The following is a 23986-nucleotide window of genomic DNA, read 5'->3' as shown; positions in this document are numbered from 1 at the left end:
CATGAAGAACATGCAAACTCCTCACAGGCAGAATCTGAGGTCGGGATGAAACCTGGGTCTCTGACGCTGTGAGGCAACAGCTCTACCTGTGCATTAATTGCCTAATATTGTGTTTTGAATTGAATTATGTCTTTACTTTGTGTACTAATCATGTCTCTACTATTTATTTGATTTCCCTTACATGTTTTTCCTCTACCTGCTAAATTTTTGTAAGGTGTCCTTGAGACTCTTGAAAGGCGCCCATAAATAAAATGTATTATTATTATTATTACCTGCTGCGACACGGTGCTGCCCTAATTAGAATTTCCTCTATTGGGTAGTTGCATTATACATTGCAGCTGTCTATTGCACCAGTGAAGTCACTGTGCAATTTCTCACCAGGACTCGCTATGTTAAAGAAATGCGAGTTTAAAACCCCCACTTAGTCATCTCGATGTGTTATGTGTTCAGGAATGAGGCGCTTCTGACCTTTGTCATTCCTTGTTTGCTGATCGTGTAAACACAATCTCAGCAATGTCTCTTCCCAACCCAGAGCCTTGCTACACCAGGGAATAAGCCAGGGTCTCGGAAATAACCGAGAGGTCCCAACTGCCTTGAACTTGTTCACTCCCCGGCAAAGATCAGTTCTGGTAACGTAGCCTCAATGACTTGACCTACAAGCCTGGAATGTTTAAAAAAAATAGCAACTATGGTTGCCTTGGTAACGAACGATGAGCGACTGCAAAGCTGGCAGACCCTGGAAGATAGACATAAACTGCTGGAGTAACTCAGCGGATCAGACAGCACTTCTCGAGAACATGGATAGGGGATGTTTCGGGTGGAGACCCTCCTTCAGACCCCCATTTGGTTCAGTGATGTCCTTACCCAGACTGTCGACCTACACCATAGATTAGCTCTTGAACTCATTGAATCATACAATTTTAGGGGCTATAGGGTGAAAGCAGGAGAATGGGCTTAGGAGGGAGAGATAGATCAGCCATGATTGAATGGCAGAGTAGACTTGATGGGTTGAATGGCCTAATTCTGCTCCTATCACATGACCTTATGACTATTAATGGCAGGTCCGGCTTGATGGGCCGAGTGGCCTACTCCTGCTCCAATCTTCTGGTGGAGGCTAACATCAAGTCTATTATTAATGGAGTGTAGAGGACACTCAATATCACTGCTAAATATATTTAATTAGGTCAAGACCCTTTTGGTTTCCCATTAAAGAGGAGCAGTTTTGATCAAATCAAGAAATGCTTACTCCAGAGGCAATATTTGAATATGTCTTTCCAGGTGGAGTCTGTACTGGTGATAGTGCAAATTGTTTTATGCTTTGGTTAGGTTTATTGTTGTCAGGTGAACCAAGGTACTGTGAAAAACTCTGCTTTGGACGCTATCCAGTCAAACCAGATAATACTATACCAATATAATCAAGTTAAACTCAAGTACAATAAAAGACACAACGTGCGGTGGGTCAGGCAGCATCTCTGGACCACATAGACAGGTGACGTGTTGGGTCGGGACCCTTCTTCATGCCATGTATCTCAAGTGCAATAGATTGAGCAAAGGAGAAAGATACAGAACGCAGATTCTCAGCATTTTAGCGCACCAGTTCCATAGACAAAGTCTAATGTCCGCAATGGGTTAGAGGTGAATCGGACAGGACCCTATGGAAGCTTATGGAAGGACCATTCAGAAGCTTGATAACAGAGGGGGAAAAGCTTTTCCTGAGTCTGGTGGTGCGCGCTTTCATGCTTCTGTACCTTTTGCCCGATGGGAGTGGGGAGAAGAAGGAATGACAGATGGGGCAAGGCCAGAGGGTGATGAGTTTTCTATAAAAGTAATACTTTTCAACGCTGTTATGAACATATTAAACGTGTGATGCAAACTCTGATTGGAATAACTGTTCTCCCACTCTAGTGCAATGGAGGAAGAGAGCAAGGTTTCCAGAGCTCCGACCATAATGGACGGTGACGATGAGATGGCAGAGAGGTTGCAAAAACGAGAGGAACGGCGTCAGAAGCGTCTTCAAGAGGCCATGGAGCTCCAAAGCGCGTTCGACCCGACAATAAGAGAAACTCAAGACACTTCTGGAGAGTTGCAGGGAAACGAGAGAGAGGAGGAGGAAGAGAGGGAGAGCAACCGAAGGAACGAGTGGCGGCAAGAGCCTGAACCCGAACCCGAACCCGAGCCGGAACCAGAAGTGGAACCGGAGCCGGAACTGGAACCGGAACCTGAGCCCGAGCCGGAACCAGAACCTGAACTGGAACCAGAGCCCGAGCCTGAACCGGAACTGGAGCCTGAACCCGAGCCCAAGCCCAAGCTGGAAGAGAAAAAGAAGGTGATAGTAGAAGAAAAGTTTGAAAAGCCAAAGTTCCAAATTGAGAAGGTAAAAATTGATAATGTTTATAGAATCATTAAGTTCATAAGGCATAAGTAATGAGAGGATTTGAGTATTTGAGCAAGGAGGTCCTATTGAAGTTGTGCAGGGCCCTGATGAGACCACATCTGGAGTATTGTGTGCAGTTTTGGTCTCCTAATATGAGGAAGGACATCCTTGCTATTGAGGGAGTACAGAGTAGGTTCACCAGGTTAATTCCCGGGATGGCGGGACTGAGAAAAGTTAAAATAATGGATCGACTGGAATTTAGAAGGATGAGAGGATATCTTATAGAAGCATATAAAATTCTTAAGGGATTGGACAGGCTCGCTAGATACAGGAAAAATGTTCCAGGTGTTGGGGGAGTCCAGAAGCAGGGGTCACAGTTTAAGAATAAGGGGTTTATTTAGGGCTGAGATGAGGAAACACTTTTGTGAATCTGTGGAATTCTCTGCCACAGAAGGCAGTGGAGGCCAATTCACTGGATGTATTCAAGAAAGAGTTGGATATAACTCGGTAGACACAAAATACTGGAGTGATTCAGCGGGACAGGCAGCTTAGGGCTAACGGAATCAAGGGATATGGGGAGGAAGTAGGAACAGGTTACTGATTTTGGATGATCAGCCATGATCATATTGAATGGCGGTGCTGGCTCAAAGAGCCGAATAGCCTACTCCTGCACCTGTTGTCTATTGTCTATTGAAACCGGAGCACCCGGAGGAATCCCACATGGTCACAAGGAGAACGTGCAAACTCCACACAAACAGCACCCGAGGACAGGATCGAACCCGTGTCTCTGGCACAGTGAGGCAGCGGCTCTACCAGGTGTGCTGCTATATCACCCACAGACTAGAAATAAAACGTTAAAAGCTATTTTACCGCAGCACGATAGCACAATAGCGGGCCAGTTACGGATTTGCCTAAATCTGCCTGGTAGGACGGGTGATGTGAGAGAGATTGCAATCCAACGCTAATGTCTGTAAATGGGCGGTCCACATTCACGGATAGCTCACAGCGGCAGTGTGTTCAGAGCAGGTTGGTGTGTGCACAGCACTGCACCTGTCTGAGTTAATATTTAATGTTGTGAAACCACAGCTACAGTGCCAGGCTGCAGGGAGAGGTGCAGACAATGTCCCCCTGCACGTCAGCTACAATGCCTTTACTAACCTGCAGCATTATCATCCCCATCCAACCAATGTGCCAAGCACAACGTGGCAGGAATTATCTACAGATCCTGCAGGGATGGAACAAGCCATCAGTACATTGATAGTTTTCCTTTAAGGTATATCTCCCTTCCGCACCATATTGACAGCCCTGGTACCTATCCTGAAGTGACAGGAAAACCCTTTGTCCGATACCCAATCCTTCACGGTCGCTGGTACTTGGAGGAAACTGTGTCTTTGTAATGTCTGGCAGTGGATTTAAGTATTTAAATGGTTGCTTCTCATTGTAGTGATTTTAGTTTAGTTTAGAGATACAGGCGTGGAAACCGGCCCTTTGGCCCACCTAGTCCGCACTGACCTGCGATCCCCACACATTAACACCACCCTACACACACAAGGGACAATTTTATATGAATACCAAGCCAATTAACCTACAAACCTATACGTCTTTGGAGTGTGGGAGGAAACTGAAGATCTTGGAGAAAGCCCATGCAGGTCACGGGGAGAACGTTCAAACTCCGTACAGACAGCACCCGTAGTTGGGATCGAACCTGGGTCTCTGGCGCTGTAATGCAGCAACTCTACCGCTGCCCCACCGTGCCGCCCCAACAAACATTTCACAAACAACAATCTAACTAACAGATCACAGTGATAGATGTAACGTTTCCATCTCTTTGTTTAAACCCACTCCCAGAAGAGCCAGGTTTGGAAGGAAGAATTTGTCGAACGCAGCGAGAAGAATTTGTCAAAGGTGGGCTCTGAGAACGGGGAGGCTCTCCACGAGGAGATCGCACAGAAATATAAAAAGATGGAGAGAGTGTCGAGGTAAGAACAAGGGAGTTGCATGTTTTGATGTCCACATTTTACCATGGGGATTCTGGTCAATCCATCGGAAGTAAATATTGATTGATGACAGTGGCTCGCTCCATAAGTTTTTAGTTTTAGAGATACAGCAGGGAAACGGGCCCTTCGGCCCACCGAGTCAGCGGCGAGCAAATGATCACAAGTACACTAGCACTATCCTACACACTCGGGACAGTTTACACTTTTATCGAAGCCAGATAACCTATAAATCAGTAGGCCTTTGGAGTTGGGGAAGAAACTGGAGCACCCGGAGAAAGCCCACGTGGGTCATGGGGAGAACATACAAAATCTGCACAGACAGCTCCCATGGTCAGGATCGAACCCAGGTCTCTGGCGCTGTAAGGCAGCAACTCTACCGCTGCTCCACCGTGCTGCCCATTGCTGCCAGGCGATTCTGGTAGATCCATCGGAAGTAAATATTGATTGAAGACAATGGCTCACTCCATAAGTTTTTAGTTTTAGAGATACAGCATAGAAGCAGGCCCTTTCCGCCCACCGAGTCAGCGCGAACAATGAGCATCCCGTACACTAGTTCTATCTTACGTTGAAGGGACGATTTTACAGAAGCCAAATAGCCTACAAACCTGCACGGCTTTGGGATGTGAGAGGAAACTGGAGGAAACCCACGCGGTCACAGGGAGAACGTACAAACTCAGGTCTTTGGCGCTGTGAGGCAGCTGCTGCTCACTTGTTCCATGTGGATTCCAGCGCCCAATTGGGACCAATCCATGCTTAGCATTATTTTCCAGATACACTGAGTTTCACATCTCACTCTTCACATCCTGAGATTCAAGCACCAAGCGTTGCCTCCCACATGTTCCCCATCTCTCGCTCTCAGCTCCCTCTGCCTCAGTTCCACTTCATCCTTCACTATCTTCAGTGTTGGTACATAAAACGTTCTTCCTTACTCTCAGATTACAATCAATCTTGGGTTCAAGCACCCTTCCAGATCCTTCTCCCCTTCACCTTCCTCTTTATGGGCCCACAGTGAGAGGGAAAAGATTTAATAGGAATCTGAGGGGCAACATTTCACTCCGAGGGTAGTGGGTACATGGAACGAGCTGCCAGAGGAGGTAGTTGAGGCAGGTGCCAAAAAACTTTTACACTTCAACACTGCCTCTGTGACTCAAATGAGTCGGTAACTCTATTACTCTGTATCTCTATGACTGTGTATGACTCTGTCACTCTGTGTTTCTGTGGCTGTGTCTTGTGACTCTGTGACTGTATCTCTGTGACTGTGTCTTTGTCTGTCTTTGTGTATCTGTGACCATGTACCTCTGAATCTGTTACTCTGTGTCTCCCTGTTTTCAACCTGTCTCTGTGACTATGTCTCTGTGATTGTGTGTTTCTGTGACTATCTCTGTGACTGTGACACTGTGTCTTTGTGTGTCCTTGTGACTCTGACTCTGTGTCTGTTTCTGTGACTCTGTGTCTCCCTGTCCCTCTGTCTTGTGTCTCTGTGACCCTATGTCTCTGTGACTGCATGTCTCTTTGTGTCTCTGTGACCCTGTATCTCTGTGTCTCCCTGTTCCTCTGTGACTGTGTCTCTGTGACTGTGTCACTCTATGTCTGTGACTGTGTCTCCGTGACTCTGTTTCTGTGACTCTGTGTCATTGTGTCTCTGTGACTCTTATGTCTCTGTGACTCTGTGTCTCTGACTGTGATTCTGTGACTGTGACTCTGTGTCTCAGTCTCTGTGTCTCTGTGTCTCTGTCTCTGTGTCTCTGTGTCTCTGTGACTCTGTGTCTCCGTGACTCTGTGACTCTGTATCTCTGTGACTGTGACTCTGTGACTCTGTCTCTGTGACTCTGACTCTGTGTCTCTGACTGTGATTCTGTGACTGTGACTCTGTGTCTCTGTGTCTCTGTCTCTGTGTCTCTGTGTCTCTGTGTCTCTGTGACTCTGTGTCTCCGTGACTCTGTGACTCTGACTCTGTATCTCTGTGACTGTGACTCTGTGACTCTGTCTCTGTGACTCTGACTCTGTGTCTCTGTGACTGTGACAGGGTTGACGGAGGACTGCAGTTTCTTGCCTCATAACATGCTGCTCTTTTTGCTTTTGGTGGGGGGAGTGCAGCCACTCAGATGCCAAGTTGGCCCAAGAGGCGGAGGAAGCGGCAGCCAAGCTGGAGGCGGAGAGGAAGCTGGAGGAGCTGAGGCGGCGTCAGGACGTGAAGGAGAGCGAGGAGTTTGAGAAGATGAAGCAGAAGCAGCAGGTGGCGGTGGTGGAGCTGGAGGAGCTGAAGAAGAAACGGGAGGGGCGCAAGAAGGTGCGGGAGGAGGAGGAGCAGAAGAGGCAGCAGGACGAAGCTGAGAGAAAGGCGAGGGAAGAGGTAAGGGTCAGAGAGGAGGTGCTGGTGGGCTGGGTGGTAGGTGGCAACATATCAGCACAAATATCACAAAACGCTGGGATTTTTCTGAAGTAACGCACTGGAAGTTCTTCAGCGAGGCCACGCGTAGACTCGGCAACCGCTTCACCGAACACTTACGTTCAGAGATGTTCGGCCTGTCCCTATACCTCCTCCCTTCCAGGTTAGACAGGTTCAGGTGCACCTCCTCTAACCTCGTCTACTGCACCCAATGTGGCCTCCTGTACATCGGCGAGACCGTTTCAACAATCTCTTGCGCTCAGTCCACCAAGGCCTGCTGGATCTCCCGGTTGCCAACCATTTTAACTCCCCTTCCCATTCCCACACTGACCTTTCTGTCCTGGGCCTTCTCCATTGCCAGAGAGAGGCCAAACACAAGTTGGAGGGCCAGCAGGCACTTCTGGTTGCTTACAACCCAATGGTATGAACATTCTTCAATTTTAGGTAACAACCTACCTTGCACACCCATTTCTCCCACTATCCCTCCCACCCCCTCTTTCCCATTCCATTCAACCCCCCTTTCACCTATATCCCTACCTCTGGCTTAACATTTCACTCCTCCTGTCTCCTCAACTCAAATCCTTTTGTTACCTTTTTATCTCTAGCGTTTGTCCACTTGCCAATCAACCCCTCCCCCCACACCTGTATCCACCTATCACTCGCCTGGCTTTGTCCCGCCCCCATCACTTTCCCAGCTTTCTCCCGCCCCACCCCCACCCCCCAAAACCGGTCTGAAAAAGGGTCCCGACCCGAAACGTCACCTATCCATGTTCTCCAGAGATGCTGCCTGACCTGCTAAGTTACCCAGCACTTTGTGTCTTTTCTAGTAAAACAGTGTCTGCAGTTCCTTGTGTCCACTGAAAATTTGCCCTTGAATCCCTCAGTTGCCACTAATTTTGTGAGACCATTTACTTCAGATGTGATTGTACTGACGTGATGGTGAAATATTAGAAGCAAAGAGTCAAACAGCACTGTGGGGCCCTTCAGCCCAACCATTTCCATGCTAACCATTAAGTACATATCCATACTAATACCATTTACCGGCATTTAATCCATAGTCTCTGTGCCCTGTTGAGCCAAGATATATGACTTTGATTGTAGTGCCGCATTTATTTGTTTAAATATTAATTTATTTGAAGGTGCTTGTCAGAGGTGATTTTGTAATTTTACCACACTTTTTAAAACATGCTGTTCCTTTACTTTATGAAAGTTTGAAACGTCTCGACATGGAAAGTCAGCAGTATTTTAAAAAAACATGACCGTTTTGACAGATATCAAGGGTCAATGGGGAGCAAGGTTCAAGGTTCAGGGGTCAGATCTAGAGGGGCGACACAGTGGCGCAGCAGTAGAGTTGCTGTCTTACAGCGCCAGAGTCCCAGGTTCGATCCTGACTACAGGTCCTGTCTGTACGGAGTTTGCATGTTCTCCCTGTCACCGTATGGGTTTTCTCTGGGTGCTCCAATTTCCTTCCACACCCCAAATTCGAGCAGGTTTGTAGGTTAATTGGCTTCTGTTACATTTTAAATTGTCCCTAGCATGTTGGATAGTGCAGTATTCTGGGTGATCGCTGGTCGGCAGAAACTCGGTGGGCCGAAGGGCCTGCTTCTGCGTGGTGTCTCTAAAGTCTAAAAAAGTTAATTGCTCCATTTTGTTACATGTGACAAATAAACAGTCTTAACTCTTAAATCTTGACAAAGAATACAGAACATAGAATAGTGCAGCACAGGAACAGGCCCTTCGGCCCGCAATGTCCGTGCTGAACATGATGCCAAGTTAAACTAATCTCCTCTGCCTGCATGTGATCCATATCCCTCCACTCCCTGGATTTCCACGTGTCTATCTACAAGCCTCTAAAACCACTATCGTATCTGCCTCCACCACTATCCCCGGCAGCGTGTTCCAGGCACTTACCAGCCTCACACAAGTTGCCCCACACATGCCCAGGGATCATAAGTTCATGATTGGAGCAGAATTAGGCCATTGGGCCCATCAAGTCTACTCTGCCATTCAATCATGACTGATCTATTTCTCCTTCCTAACCCCATTCTCCCCATAACCCTTGACACCTGTACAAATCAAGAATCTATCTACCTCTGCCTTAAAAATATCCATTGACTTGGCCTCCACAGCCTTCTGTGGCAAAGAATTCCACAGGTTCACCACCCTCTGACTTAAGAAATTCCTCCTCATCTCCTTCCTAAAGGAACGTCCTTTGATTCTGAGGCTATGACCTCTGGTCCTAGAATCTCCCACTAGTGGAAACATCCTCTCCACATCCACTCTATCCAGGCCGTTCACTAGTCGGTACATTTCGGTAAGGATCTATGCGTGGGGTAACTTTAACGGTTGCTCTTGCTTTTAGGAGGAGAAGAGGAAGCTGAAGGAAGAGATCGAGAGACGAAGGGCAGAGGCGGCGGAGAAACGCCAGAAGCCTGAAGATACGGAGATAGGCAATGAGAAGCAGCCATTCAAATGTGTCAGCCCCCGCGGCTCCGCCCTCAAGGTACGTTGTCAGCGAGCAGTTCAATTCCCGCCTGCACCAGAAAGACTTGTGTCGGAAGGAACTGCAGATGCAGAACCAAAGAAAGACACAAAAAGCTGGAGTAATTCAGCGGGTCAGGCAGCATCTCTGGAGAAAAAATAGATGATGTTTCGGATCAGTTTGAAGAAGGGTCTCAACCTGAAACATCACCTATTCCTTTTCTCCAAAGATGCTGTCTCTCCCGCTGAGTTACTGCAACTTTTTGTGTCTACACCAGAAAGACATTGGATTTCACCAGTGGAGAGTTCACTATATTCAGCTTTGTAACGGTTCAGCACAGTAATGTATATTCAATATATTATTTTAGTTTAGTTTATTGTCGCGTGTACCGAGGTACAGTGAAAAGTTTGTTTTAGTCCAATTAAAAATAGTCCGAGGGTCTCCATTGAGATAGGTCAGGACCCCTCTCTAGTTAGTGATATCTCGATGATTTAGTTGCCTGATAATAGCCGGGAAGAAACTGTCCCTGATTCTGGAGGTGTGCGTTTTCAAACTTCTGAAGCCTCTTGCCTGATGAGAGAGGGACAGAAGGAGAGAGAGAGGGGGTAGAGGAGAGAGTGGTTGGGGTGAGACTGGTCCTTCATTATGCTGGTGGCCTTGCCGAGGCAGTGTGAAGTGCATATGGAGTCACCTATTCATAAGTAAATAAGATCCACTTATTGTCCACAGCTGGTCGAGCTGCTGCCAGACACACCAGGGACCCGGGTTCAATCCTGACCTCGGGTGCTGTCTGTGTGGGTTCTCTGACCTCGTGGGTGCCCCTGTTTCCTCCCACATCCCAAAGACTTGCAAGTTTCGGGGTTAATTGGCTTCTGTAAATTGCCACTAGTGTGCAGGACATAGAACTGGTGAACGGGTGATTGTTGGTCAGCATGGACACGATGGGCCGAACAGCCTTTTTCCATGGTCTACCTCTAAACTAAATTAATAAGATTCACTCAGTAGATGAGCTTCCCCAGCACTTTCACTCCGTGTCTTCTAAAATTCACATTGTTCTTCTCAATAAGAATAGAGATGAGGTCACGTCCTTGTTGAGAAACATGTAAAAAGTCTGGACAATTATTTCTGTGAATACAAAGACAGATTTAAGCCTCGTGTCCTCATGTCCATTTGCAGGTGAAGTTGTATTAAATCTGGGCTTATTACCAGACTAAAAGAATAGTAAGATTAAACGAGAATTTACCAGTTTGAAGTTTGATCTGTATTTTATGAGGAGTAACGTTGAGGGATTACGTGAAGAACCCCGCCAGGCGCATGCGTGTCATTCTTCAAAGCAGCGGTGTGGAATCACAGATAACTGTAATGACTAAACATAGTAAGATTAGAGAAGAGGTACCAGTTAAGTATATGATCTGGGTGGGAGCGGAGGGCACGTAATCCCTCATCGTAACTCCTCATAAAATACAGATCAAACTTCAAACTGGTAAGTTCTCGTTTAATCTTACTATTTTACTTCGGAGTCACGTGAGTGACTACGTGAAGATTTTAAAGCTCTGTGATTTCATGCCGTGGAACGAGTCCATGCATCATGTCTGCCTTGACTGTTGGGAGGATTGTGTTAACATAATTTGGACATGAATTCGACATTGAAATCATAAAATTTTTAACACAAGTTTATAACCCCTTTATATGGGTTTAAATTAATTTACAAAACTTAAATTGTTTCTGCAAATGTTCCAGGTTTCATTACTGGTTTTACAAATAATTGGAATGTTTTTCCCCTCCAGACCATCCTGCTGCCTTGAGGATTTGGTCCATTGGTACATCCAACTGTATCGCTGCCGATGTAGCTGCAGCCCTGGTGGAAAGAGATTTTTAAAATTTTAGTATCCACCCCAGCCTGTGTTTAGCAACTGTTTCAGCCATCTTGAGATGGTCTGGACCGTCACTCTTGGTGTGGTTGCTAGTGGCTGATAAAAAATGTGCCTTTTCATTGCCTCTTAGGATATTCGTTTTCTCCATGTGTAACGACAGATGTTTTATTATACACAGACGGTCATCTGTTGGGTATGACCTAATTGTATATAGAGGCCTGCTGATCCCTTTTTCTGTTCTGCTTACTATCTCATAAATATGAAACGTAATATTTTCCGTTGAGAAAGTCATGTTGTCCAGTCTTGTTTTGCAGTGACTGTATCCTCTGTGCCGTGACCAATACCATTAGCATGACCGTTTTAATGTCAGTCTGTGTAAAGACAGAACTGTTGCTGGAGACCACTCCTGAGCATCTTCAGGATTATACTCACATCCCATATATGGGAGTATCTGGTACTCCTCATAGGCTTTGTACCAGTGGGTCAGTCCCAACAGTGTAATGGTCTGTCCCCTGCCATAGGTAAGTCGATAGGGCACTTCTGGTGCAGTTGATGGCACTGTAACTGAGCCCTTCATCGTAGTGGAGGCCTGCCAGATATTCCAGAACAGATGGGATGTTCATGTCTCTGATTCCATGTTTGATACCTCTGGGAGCCATGGTTGTGTAGGCCAATCGGGTACTACCAATTCCAGATGCAGAGTCTGTTGTATTTCCTTAATTACCCGACTGATGAGGCAGGAAAGGAGGGAATGCGTAAATAAACAATTTCCCCTCCCCTCCAATGCAGCGAAAATGCATCTGTCGCCGCTGCCCCAGGGTCTGGTTCCTGTGTAACATAACTTGATAACTGGGACCTGGTGTCTGCCACTGAATTTAGTCTTTCTGGTAGATAAGTGGTTGATATCCAAATATCTTTCTGGAGACACCATTGCCAATTTGTATGGCCAGATTGTCACATGATGTCGATTTGTTTCCACCCTGTGGTTAATGTATGCTACCATGGTGGTATTGGTATTGGTGGCTCCGCACCAATTGTACTGGCATCGGTTTGTAGTACCATGGAAAAGGTTACTGACAATGCTTGGATAGGAACAAGGCCAGAGTTATCTATCCACCATTTTAGTTCCATTTTAGCCTGATTGGTAGTTTCACAGATCTGTCAAAGTGACCTACATAATTTAGAGTGCTTGTTTTTTGCTCTCTGTATGTTTTGGTAATGTAGAGGTCCAAATTGTGTGGCTGGAAAGGCAGCCATCATTATGCCAATTACTTTGGCTACCAATCTGATGAATGGTTTGCTGATGTCAGTGAGGTTTTTATAAGCCTCTATTAAATCTGTAGCCTTTCCCTTAGGCAGAGTCACCGACATGTGAACTGAGTCAATGGTGAAACCCCAGGTAGTGCATAGTAGTGGAAGCCGTTAGTTTAGATTTAACTGGATGAAATCCCAGTTCCCCAAATAACTTTTTTGTGGCTGTTACAGTTTGTTTTGGCCAATTCCAAAGTTTTTGCACATAATGAGTATGTCATCTAAATATGCCATGACCATGTGTATATGTTTCCGTAGAAACGCTTGGGCTGGTTTCAAAAAATTTTGTGAACAGCCTGGGCTGATGATAACCCATTTGGCAGTGCTTTATACTGCTAGAGTTGTCCCATCCAGTTGAATTTAAGTAACATCTGTGGTCACCTCGTATAGGCACTGAATAGTAAGCATCTTTAAAAATGATGCTGGCCATTGAAGTAACCTTTGGGAATTAATTGTTAAGCAGTAACAAAGGTATCTATTTTGTTAGATCTATGATGATGCGATGACCATCTTTTTGTTTATATCTCGGACACAAATTTTAATGGTTCGTGTTGAGTTTTCTCAATTACACCTTTTATGTAAAGCCGCTTCAGTTCAGCTTGCGCTTTTGATTTCTTTCATCAGAAAGCACGAACATTCGGTTCAGTATATGTTGAACTGGAGGGCTGTACCTGTGTATAAACTCTATTGTATATCCCTGGATACTGCTTAAGATGTAGATATCGGTTGTTATCATGCTCCATGCATTCAGAAGAGAGTGTTATCTCCACCCAATCTCCACTGTTTGTAGGGAACCAGACCCACCTACCTCCATAGTTAGCAGTGGCAGGTTTACCTTTTGTAGGTTCTTCGCTGTTGTAGCGCTGGGGTCTGGATTTACGGTTGGTTTGCGTTGGAGGTCCCCGCATCTTCCGAGAAGGCCGGTCTGGGCCATGGCATAAAAGACTCATGTTTTTGAGTACCGGTCCTTCGAGCTTTCACCAGTTTTGCTGGTGGGTGCGTGGGGGTGCTAGGTTCCAGTAGGTTCTCTTGTTCCTGCACCCCTTGCACACTTTCTTCTGCGGACCCCTCTTCCAGGTCAGCCCAGAACTGACCCGCAGTGCTTCCTTCTGATGAGGTAGAAGCACTGTGCAGCCCTCAAAGAGGTACTGCTGTGGGTTATCATAGGGCCCACAGTGACCCGACTCCATGTCCCGGAGTCTGTCACATTGGAGCAAAGCTCCATACACCGCTTCTTCCCGCTCCAGCGCTCTCGGGCGCTGGCCGCCGGCGATGATTCAAAGTCGGACTCCTTTGAGTCCACGACCTTGTTTGTTTTGTGTCTAGCCGCGTGGATCTGGCCGGTGCGGAGGCGACATTGGGCACAGCTGATCCCACTATGGGTGATCCAAGTGCCACTGGCTGCTGCTGGCCGCCCGCTGCTCCACGGTCCTCCTTCTCCAGCTTTGTCCTTACTGTCCTTCCGTGGAGTGGATATGGCCGGTGTGGAGGACATCTGGCACAGCTGATTCCATCTAGCCCACCAGCTTTGTCGCAGCCCGTTGTTTTTGCACCTGCAATTAGCATGGAAATACAGAAAAGACCGCAGCTCTTACCTGCAGGTCCAAGTTTAAATCGTTGCTACGGGTGAACGTCATTCTACCCCGTCTGCTGCAGTTAATGACTGGTCAAAGTCAACGGCCCCATTTGAATGGTCTCCCGCCCGGCCGTGATGTTCTGGCCGGCGCGGGACCAAATGTCGGCACTGCTCTCCTTATAACGGGAGATAAACGTGCCTTTGGCTGCTGCTGCCGGCTGCCTGCGACTCTGCTGTCTCCCCCAGCCAGCTTCACTAGCAGCACTGTGGACACTCCTTTGTCCAGCTTCCCCTCCTGTACAGACCTAGCGCGGGGAAACATTAGTTTTGCTCCCTCTCCCGCCCGGACCGGTGCGGGAGCGAGTCGGGAGCGAAAGTCGGGCACAGCTATTCCCATTATGGGAGCCGACTCCGGCCGCAGCTGTTGCCCCTGTTGCGCTTACTCCACCTGGCTTAGCCACGGCAGGAGCGCAATCTCCTTTTGTCCCCTAATATTTTTTTTAAAAGGGACAGAGCACAAATACAACCCACTGTCTTTGTGGGTTGTTGGCTCCCATTTCCTCCACCCGTTTGGGGTGAAGTTTGGCACTCGCTCCCGTTATGGGAGATAGTGGTGCCGACGTCTGTTGCTGGCTGCCTGCTGCTGTTCAGCGGCAGCTCGGGAGCCTTCCTGCAATGAAGAAAAAGGTAAGGAAATCTCTTACCTGTGTTGCTGGTTCTCAACCTGCCGTTTCGGGAGGAACGTCCTTCCTCCCGCTGTGATTTCCGCAGCTCCACGGACCCATGTAGCGTCCTCGGGGCTGTTGTCCGAGTTTGTCGGACTGACGACTCCGGAGTCGGAGCTGAAGACGCACGGACTCCCGCTAAGGGAGACTGTCGTGCCACTGGCCGTTGCTGGCTGACTGCTGCTTGCAGACTCCTCCCCCGCCAGATTTCAACAGCCTTCTGTAGAAAAAAAAGGTAAGTATGGAACGAAGTTCCCTTACCTTACTGTTGCAGGTTCGAAACCCTCCCGACAATGACGAGTTGCAATGCGTGTAGCGCAATGACACGCATGCGCCTGGCGGGGTTCTTCACGTAGTCACTCACGTGACTCCGAAGTAAAACAGATGTTAAAGGTGTAAGATGCCCAAGAGAAATAAGAGATGCTGTTCCTCCAATTTGCACTGGGCCTCCCTGACAATGGAGGAGGCCCAGGACAGAAGGGTCAGTGTGGGAATGGGAGAGAACATCATACTGTTAAGCGTGGATAGGTGATGTTTCTGGTCGGGGACTAATTGTAGGGGTGGGTAAGGAGAAAGCAGGACGTCTAGCTTTCTTTCCCCTCACCTCTGCAATCAGTGCGAAGAAGTATCCCGTCCCGAAACGTCACCTATCCATGTTCTCCAGCGATGCTGCCTGACCTGCTGAGTTACTCCAGCACTCTGTACCTTTCCTGGACCAGCATCCGACAGTTAAACCAGCATCGACAGTTCCTTGTTTCTATATCTTACTTGTAATTTTTATCAAGGTTGAGTTAAAAGGACATGGTTTATGAAAAGTAAAAGAGGGAGATGAAGACAAGGTATCGAACGTTAATTATTGTAGAGAACTCCAACATGATTAGCTAGATCCTGAACATTAAGCCTCAGTTGTTGATATGCCTGTACCTTTCTGCAATCTGTTTCAGATCTGCCAGTATATGTGCATCCTGTTCACCGTATGTGCCTGCAGTTTGATGTGCAATTATTCTATTGCTCAGTTGCCGTGTGCTGCTTTAGTTGGTTAATGCTGTTGGTTAATACCGCAAACAATCAAAACAGAAAGATTGTTTCATGACTCCAACCCCTCTGTATTGTTTGCCTGTTCTCTGCATTGATTGCATGCCTGAAGTTTTATCCCAGCTAACTCTTTTACGACAAAGTCAGAATTTATCCCCAGAGCATAAAGTATTCCTTTTTTCCAGTTGATCGGAGCACTCGAGATTTTAATTGACTTTTTTTGAAGTCATTAAGATCTAAAGGAGAACATCCCAACTTTTCCATTTCATGCTTAGATTATTGCAGAGGCACTGTTTGAAAGTGAATATCAACTAAACACAACATGCACATGCAAACACACTCTCTTTTTCGCATGTATATACGGATTTGAACTAAAACACACACACAGTAAAAGAATCAGTTGGTCTAATTAGACTGCTTTCATCAATCCTGTCCCAATGATGTGTGACTTTTATGCAGCATTTTTGGTACCAATTTTTTAAACAGACCCCTTTACATACGTCCAACTGTCGCACAAGTAGCTAGGAATTATCTTGGAGGAACACACAATGACTGAAATGTCTTACTAGGTGGTTATAAGAACAGCACAGCACAGGCCCTCCCGTCCACAATCCCCACGCTGAACATGATGCCAAGATGAACTAATCTCCTCTGCCTGTACATGATCCATATCCCACCATTCCCTGCATGTCCATGTGCCCATCCAAAAGTCTCATATGCCATAATCTTATCTGTCCTCCACCACCACCCCCCGGCAGCGTGTTAAAACTAGCCAAGCTATGATCCCAGTCTTTGACATTTCCATGGACCTGATTGTTTATCTGTGCCTCTCATAGTTTTATATACTTTTATCAGGTTTCCCCTCAACGTCTGACATTCCAGAACAAAACAGTCTGCCCAACCTCTCCTTGTAGTTAATGCCCTCTAATCCAGGCATCATTCTGGTCAACCTCATCTGCACCATCTCCAAAGCCTCCGCATTACTCTAGCAATGGAGCGATCAGAACTGCACACAAAGTTTCTACTTTTCTAACTCAACGAGAATAGGAGAAGTCTAAACCATCACATCATCAAAGATTAGATTTGTGATGGGTGGGAGGGGGAAAGTTTAAAGATGTGCAAAGCAAATGTCTTACACCGAGAGAGGGTGGTGAGTGCCTGGAATGGGCTGCCAGGGGTGGTGGTGGTGGAGGTAGATAGAATAGTGGTGTTTCAGAGGCTTCTGGAGAGGCACATGGATATGCAGGGAATGGAGGGATATGGATTATGTACAGGCAGACACTGTAAGAGTTGGTCTTGGCACCATGTTTGGCTCAGACATTGTGGGTCGAAGGGCATGTTCCTGTGCAGTACTGTTCTCTGTTCTACCATAGACCTTCCAACTAGTGAGTGTGTGAGTGGGATATATGGTGCAGTGAACAAATGTTCAGCCACTTGTACTCCCAACTAATGTGAACAATTAGATTTTCAATATAATTTGAATCAAACGCAGCGGGGAGATGATGAACCACCTTGCTCCATCGTGCTAATGCAGAATGTTGGTCCAATCACATTTTTAACTTCACATTTACCGCCTTGGGTTCACTTTTGGAAATGTGTGCCAAGACGTGGAGTTGTGATCACAGCAAACATGCTCATCAGAGTTGCATTTAGTGCAGCGCAGTGCAGAGCTGAATGACTTTCTTCACAATGGCACCATCTTCAGGCTTTTAGCAAAGTAACAGCTCCTTGTAAAATGCATCTGCCCTCTCTCTATCAGCTGTGCCACTCTGCTGCCACTTAGTGGACGTTTGTCTGCAAAGACACAGGCATCTCTATGTCAAGGGGCATGGAGACTCAGCAGGTCAGGCAGCATCTCTGGAGAACAGGGCTAGGTGATGTTTTTGGACGGGACCCTTGTTCAGACTGAACTTAGGCAGGGTTGGAGGGAGGAAAGCATTACACAGACAGACATTTACGAGCTAAACTGGAAGGTCAAGGAAAGGCATGATGGTGCGGACATTTCTGCTCTTGTCCTTGGGCTTGGAGTTGTGATCTAGCGTTGTATTTGGTGGAAGACTGACAAATAGCGGTTCTTTTATTGAGGTACGGTTTGTTCATTTGCTACACGTGGGGTAGAACGACCTAACGTCTGTGAAAATTAAACAGTGAAGGTGGACTAATTAATGTTGGGGCGATTACACTTGATCTAGTACAAGACAAGGATATATTGTCGGCACAAGAATAGCTTTCCCTGCCCTTCCAGTTTAGCTTCTATATGCCAGCCTGTGTAGAGCTTTCCTACCTCCCCACAACCAGTCTGAAGAAGGATCTCAATCCAAAGCGTCATCTGTCTATGTTCTACCGAGATGCTGCCTGACCCGCTCAGTTACCCCAGCACCTTGTGTGTCTCTCTCTGAGTAGAGTTAAGTTAGTCTATTGGGATTGATGAGCCAGAGTCTATTTCAAGATCCCTATGATTTCTCATGTGCTAAAATTAACACACAAACCTGCTGTCAGGGGAAATACTGCACTAAATATACCGGGCTGTTAAACATTGCTCAACCTTCACATCTCCGTGCATTCTTGCAATTTTTAGCTTAGTTCACATTGTTTAGAGTCTGAAGAAGGGTCCCGGTCAGAAATGTCACCTATTCATGTTCCGCACAAGATGCTGCCTGACCCACTAAGTTACTCCAGCACTTTGTGTCTTTAGTTCAGTTTAGAGATAAAGCATGGAAACAGAAGGTTCTGCCCACTGAGTCCATATTAAACATCGATCACCCACAGTTCTATGTTATCCCAACGCCAGATAGCTAATTCACTCTTTTACAGCATATTCTAACCTGGAAACTGAGAGGCAGTTGTATTAATTATATCTCATGGAAATTGACAACACATCATGCTCCAAGAAAATGTCAATGCTCAGAAAACTGATGATTAATTTTGCTCTGATTACCCCATGGTCCACTTCTTAAAGGATTGGGCAGGCTAGATGCATGAAAAATATTCCCGATGTTGGGGCAGTCCAGAAGCAGGGGTCACAGTTTAACAAATAAGGGATTGGCCATTTAGGACTGAGATGAGGAAAAACCTTTTCACCCAGAGGGTTGTGAATCTGTGGAATTCTCTGCCACAGAAGGCAGAGGAGGCCAATTCACTGGATGTTTTCAAGAGAGAGTTTGATTTAGCTCTTAGGGCTTAAGGAATCAAGGGATATGGGGGGGAAAGCAGGAATGGGGTACTGATTTTAGATGATCAGCCATGGTTTGAAGGGCTGAATGGCCTTCTCCTGCACCTATTTTTCTATGTTTCTATCACTTTGCTGCCTTTGATGGCTTGAAGAGGCTACATTTTCCATGTCAATGCAGCGCATTATTGGAAGGATTCCAATCATCTCAACACGGCATGGATATAGAAATTTTAGGTGCATGACTCTTCTGTAAGTTTTCTGTCTGTTTTCTTGCTGAATTCCATCAGGTGTGAGATTGTTGTGGATTATGAAGTGTCCCTTGTCTGTGAAAATTATTTCCCCAGTGTTCTGGCGTACATTTCATTTGGTGACAACGTTAAAATAACCTTTCTGCATTTTGTTTACAGATTGGCGAAAGAGCTGATTTTTTGAATAAATCAGCGAAAAAGAGGTAAAACTTTCTAACCTTTCTAAACCGTCCAACAGAGTACATTTCTCAAATGGACTTGCTCGTTCTGTGGGAGAGGGACTTAGCCTACAGTCAGAGGTGGGACAGACTTGGATTGTTTTCTCTGGAGGTTGAGGTGAGACCAGATAGAAGTACATAAAATTATGAGAGGCATAGATAGGGTAAACAGTCAGAACCTTTTTTCCAGGGTTGATGGGGGAGTCCAGAAGCAATTTTATTTTACACAGTGAGTGGTGGGGACCTGGAACGCTGCCATGGTGGTGGAGAAGGCAGATACGATAGTGGAGCTTAAGAGACCTCTGGATGGAGATGTGGATATGGAGGGAATGGAGGGATATGGATTATGTACAGGCAGACAAGAGTTGGTCTTGTCATCATGTTCGGCATGGACATGTGCTGTACTTTTATATGTTTTAAGTTCTATCTTCCAACTTCTATGTCTAAGTTACTGGCAGCCTCTACAGAAGGTTTGCCTGTTGCCCGCACACTTATGTAACAGTTTATTGCAGTGGGTGGAGAGAGGTTGAGATTCATCATTGTCACGTGTACTGAGGTACAGCGTAAAGCTTGGTTTTGGATTGTATCCAATCAGAACAGATAATACTATACGCAAATACAATCAAGCCAAAATCAAGTATAGAGCAAAGGGGAAGATACAGAGTGCAGAATATTTTTCTCAACATTGTAGCGCACCAGTTCCATGGACAAAGTCCAACGTCCGTGATGGGGTAGAGGTGAATCGGACAGAAATCTAGCTTATGGAAGGACCGTTCAGAAGCCTGGATAACAAAGGGGAAGCTGTTCCTGAATCTGGTGGTGCGCACTTTCAAGCTTCTGTGCCTTCTGCCAGGTGGGAGCAGGGGGAAGAAGGAATGACTGGGGTGGAACATTATACCCCACAGTATGCTTTCTATAGTGCATCGGTAGAAGTTTGTAAGATTCATTGGAGACATGCCGAATTTTCTCAGCCTCCTCATGTTCTAGTTGCTTTCTCCCTCACACATAGTTCCAGGATTGATGCCTGTGCTGTACTGTTCCACGTTGTATGTTCTACGGGACAAATATCACTGGCAACTTCATTGTATTTTCAGCACAACCACCAAGGTAGCACGTCCTGTACTGGGGGTGTCCAAGATTGACAGCAAATTGGAGCAGTACACCAACGCAATTGAGGTGAGCGCTCAGCACAGCGATCTAATGCTATCATCGCTTTTCCTGAACCAGAAAATCTGGGATTCAATAAAATTACACTTTCAGGAGAATTTTCCAAATTTGTCTTGAAGACAACGGCAACATTCAAACCCTCCAAATCTGGAACTATTAGTAGATATTTAAATAAAATATCATATAAATCAAATGCACCATAACAATAACTAAGTCTGTACCATCTTCACTTTTAGAATTGTGTATCCTGATTTGAATGAAACCCTGACTTGGGGAAATCTTTGTCAAGGTGTACATATTTACACCCTAAACAGATTGCTCTTCGATGGGTTGTAAAATTTAATCTGCAATAAAGTCTTGATTTGGGTGTGGTAAATGAGGACAATACCAAAAAGTTTTGCTAACAATGGAGGCAAAGATTGAAATTCAAAAATTGATAACTATTGCATGTTCATAAGCGATAGGAGCAGGATTAGCCCATTTGGCCCATCAAGTCTACTCCACCATTCAATCATGGCTGATCTATCTTTCCATCTCAACCATTCTCCTGCCTTCTCCCCGTAACCCCTGACACCCAGACTAATCTACATAAACTCAAAAGATGGAAAAATACAGGGGATCAGGCCCTTCGGCCCACCGAGTCCACACCGACCATCATACTAGTTCTATGTTATCCTGCTTTCTCATCCACTCCCTACGCAGCAGGTACAAATTTACAGAGGGGCAATTAGCCAACAAACCCGTACATCAATGGGAAATGGGAGCAAACTGGAGCACACGGAGAAAACCAACATGGTCACAGAGAGAACATGCAAACTCCGCACAGGCAGCACCCGAGGTCAGGATTGAACCCAGGTCTCTGGCGCTGTGCGGCAGTGGCTCTACCAGCTGCGCCACTGTGCTGCCCGAAGGTGACGGTGTTCTCATAGTCGTGGTGCTCGTGAGCTGCCCTGGGAGGTAGCGGTCAAACATTTGGACGTGCAATGGCCGGGCAGAGACTTTGAATCACCAGCACAGCTGAACTGGGATGCTGAACCACTGTAACTTGCCAACATGCATGGTGTAACCTCGATTACACCGCGCACTATGAGTAAACCTCTCCCAGAACCGTTAGGTCAGTCAGCAACGCCAACAAAACCTCAAGCTCCTGTCATCCTGAATATATCCGATGAGCGGAAACTGGTGGTAGAAAATATCACTCGAATGTTTTCATTAAATAGTTGCAGGAACAGCGCCTTCTTAGATGTCGGCGTGCAGAATCATTCTGATAGCTCAGATGGGAATGTCACCCATTGGCTCAGCGGTGGAGCCACTGCCTTGCAGCTCCAGAGAACCAGGTTTGATCCTGACCTCGGGTGCTGTCTGTGTGGAGTTTGCACATTCTCCCATGTCACTGTGGGATTCCTCCGAGTGCACCGGTTTCCTCCCACATCCAAAAGACATGCGGGTTTGTAGGTCAGTGGCCTCTGTAAATTGCCTCTAGTGTGTAGAGAAATTGGGATAACCTAGAACCAGTGTGAACGTGTGATGAATGGTCGGCATGGACTCGGTGGGCTGAAGAGCCCGTTTCCATGCTGTATATCTAAGCTAAACGAAATATCACAAACAAGACTGGGAAGCTTATATGGAATAAAATTCAGAGGTATAAATCATCTTAGGTGATTAAAAGTTTACCTTAAAGGCTTGCCCACGTTCCCTAAACCCTGGGATTAGCTGCAGCCCACAGTTTGATCTCAGTAGCATTAACAATAGCTGTGGAGTTTTATTCCCCGGGATATATTAATCCCATTTGCGCAAAACCCTCAAGAAACACTGGGATTATTTTTTGTGTTGATTGCAGAGAAAGCCTTCATGAATTGGTGAGGGAAGTTGACAATGATCACTGTAGACCATTGTGACCTTGATGTGTATATTTGCCTCGGCGACTGCTTTCACCGGCTCTCCGATCACTTTTGTCTCCATCTAGGGTGCCAAAACCACCAAGGGGGGCAAGCCTTTGGCATCGGACCTCCCGCTGACAGCTGAGGGGGTGCGGAACATTAAGAGCATGTGGGAAACTGGTGATGTCTATGGTTCTGCTTCCCCAACTAATAAGGGGACACCCAACAAGGTAAGGTATCTCCGTGGTGTCTTGCCACTTGCGTAAGATGGCACGGAAATAGAACCAGGGTAGGTCGACAGCATGAGACCCAATCTGGCCAGTGTGTTGACACTGCATAACATTGCTCACAGATTTATTACACCGCTATTTTTGTTCTAGATATGATTTGTGTCTTTTGTTGTTTAACACTTTATCCCGTGGAGGTGTTTGGACACGTTACTTTGTATATGAGAAGAACAGGTTTATATCGATTCTCTGCAGCTCTTCCTCAGCTCTTTGATGCGGCCTATTTCAATTTCATGGGATGAAATTTCCACTGCTTTACAATTGAGTAGCAGTCAAAATGTGAAGATAAATTTCTACCCTGTCTGTTATTAGTCCCAAACTTTGGTCCCAAACGTGTATGTGAATCAAAAGTCCACAAAGCTGTTTTGTGTCGAAGGTAGACGCAAAATGCTGGAGTAACTCAGCGGGTCAGGCAGCGTCTCTGGAGAAAAGGATTAGATGACATTTCGGGTTGAGACCCTTCTTCAGACAGAGTCTGAAGCTTCACCCATTCCTTCCATCCAGAGGATGCTGCCTGTCCCGCTGAGTTACTCCAGCATTTTGTGTCTATCTTCAGTCTAAACCAACATCTTCTGTTCCTTCCTACATGTTTCGTGTTGAAAGCACCTCTGGGTTTGGGGGTTAAACATTCAAACTATGCTTGATATCACTGCATTATTCTTCATGAGAAGTCTTTTCATTGTATTGGGCATTGGAGATGTTTATCCTGTTTGATTAATTAAACCAAAAAGATTTGCCCACTGCAGTGAAATGGAGAAAACCCCAAAATGGCTCCACCACAACTTAAATTCTCATTGTTTGACATTGCTGATATACCCAGGAATTAACCCGGAACTGTTGATCACAGTTTAAAACCCCCTCATGGTGTCAGAGTTAGTGAACGCACCTTAAACGCCTGTGAAATTTCCATAGAACAGCACAGAACAAAATCATACCCTTCGGCCCACAATGTCTGTGCTGAACATAATCCTAAAACCAACCCTTATCTGCCTGTACATAATCCATATCCCTCCATTCCCTGCATATCTATGTGCCCAATCTCTTAAGCACCCCCACCGCCCCTAGCAGGGCATTCCAGGCACCCACCACCCTCTGTGTAAAAAACCTTGCCTCGCACATCTCCTTTAAACTTCGCCCCTGCCGAAATCCTAGATTTGAAAAAAAAGATTTGCACTACACCAGAAATCTTTCATCACAGGAACTGCATTCCACCAGGCATATTCTGAATACATATATTTAGCATGGAAAAGT

The 23986-nt window shown here is 46.2% G+C and overlaps 1 protein-coding gene across 8 annotated transcripts in view; it reads left to right on the top strand.

Moving 5' to 3' along the window:
- Window positions 1–23986, top strand: part of cald1 (caldesmon 1) — a 186699-nt gene that overhangs the window by 144141 nt on the left and 18572 nt on the right. For all 8 annotated transcript variants that reach the window (XM_033039563.1, XM_033039564.1, XM_033039559.1 and 5 more), the window contains 7 exons: window positions 1906–2374; window positions 4223–4353; window positions 6469–6724; window positions 9123–9263; window positions 19343–19386; window positions 20496–20577; window positions 22535–22678. In XM_033039563.1, the coding sequence (XP_032895454.1) occupies window positions 1906–2374; window positions 4223–4353; window positions 6469–6724; window positions 9123–9263; window positions 19343–19386; window positions 20496–20577; window positions 22535–22678 (1267 nt within the window). The remainder of the gene's footprint in view (window positions 1–1905; window positions 2375–4222; window positions 4354–6468; window positions 6725–9122; window positions 9264–19342; window positions 19387–20495; window positions 20578–22534; window positions 22679–23986) is intronic.

This window comes from Amblyraja radiata, chromosome 21, assembly GCF_010909765.2.
Source record: "Amblyraja radiata isolate CabotCenter1 chromosome 21, sAmbRad1.1.pri, whole genome shotgun sequence".
In the NCBI taxonomy this organism is placed as follows: Eukaryota; Metazoa; Chordata; class Chondrichthyes; order Rajiformes; family Rajidae; genus Amblyraja; species Amblyraja radiata.
This window is presented reverse-complemented; position numbering and strand designations above follow the sequence as displayed.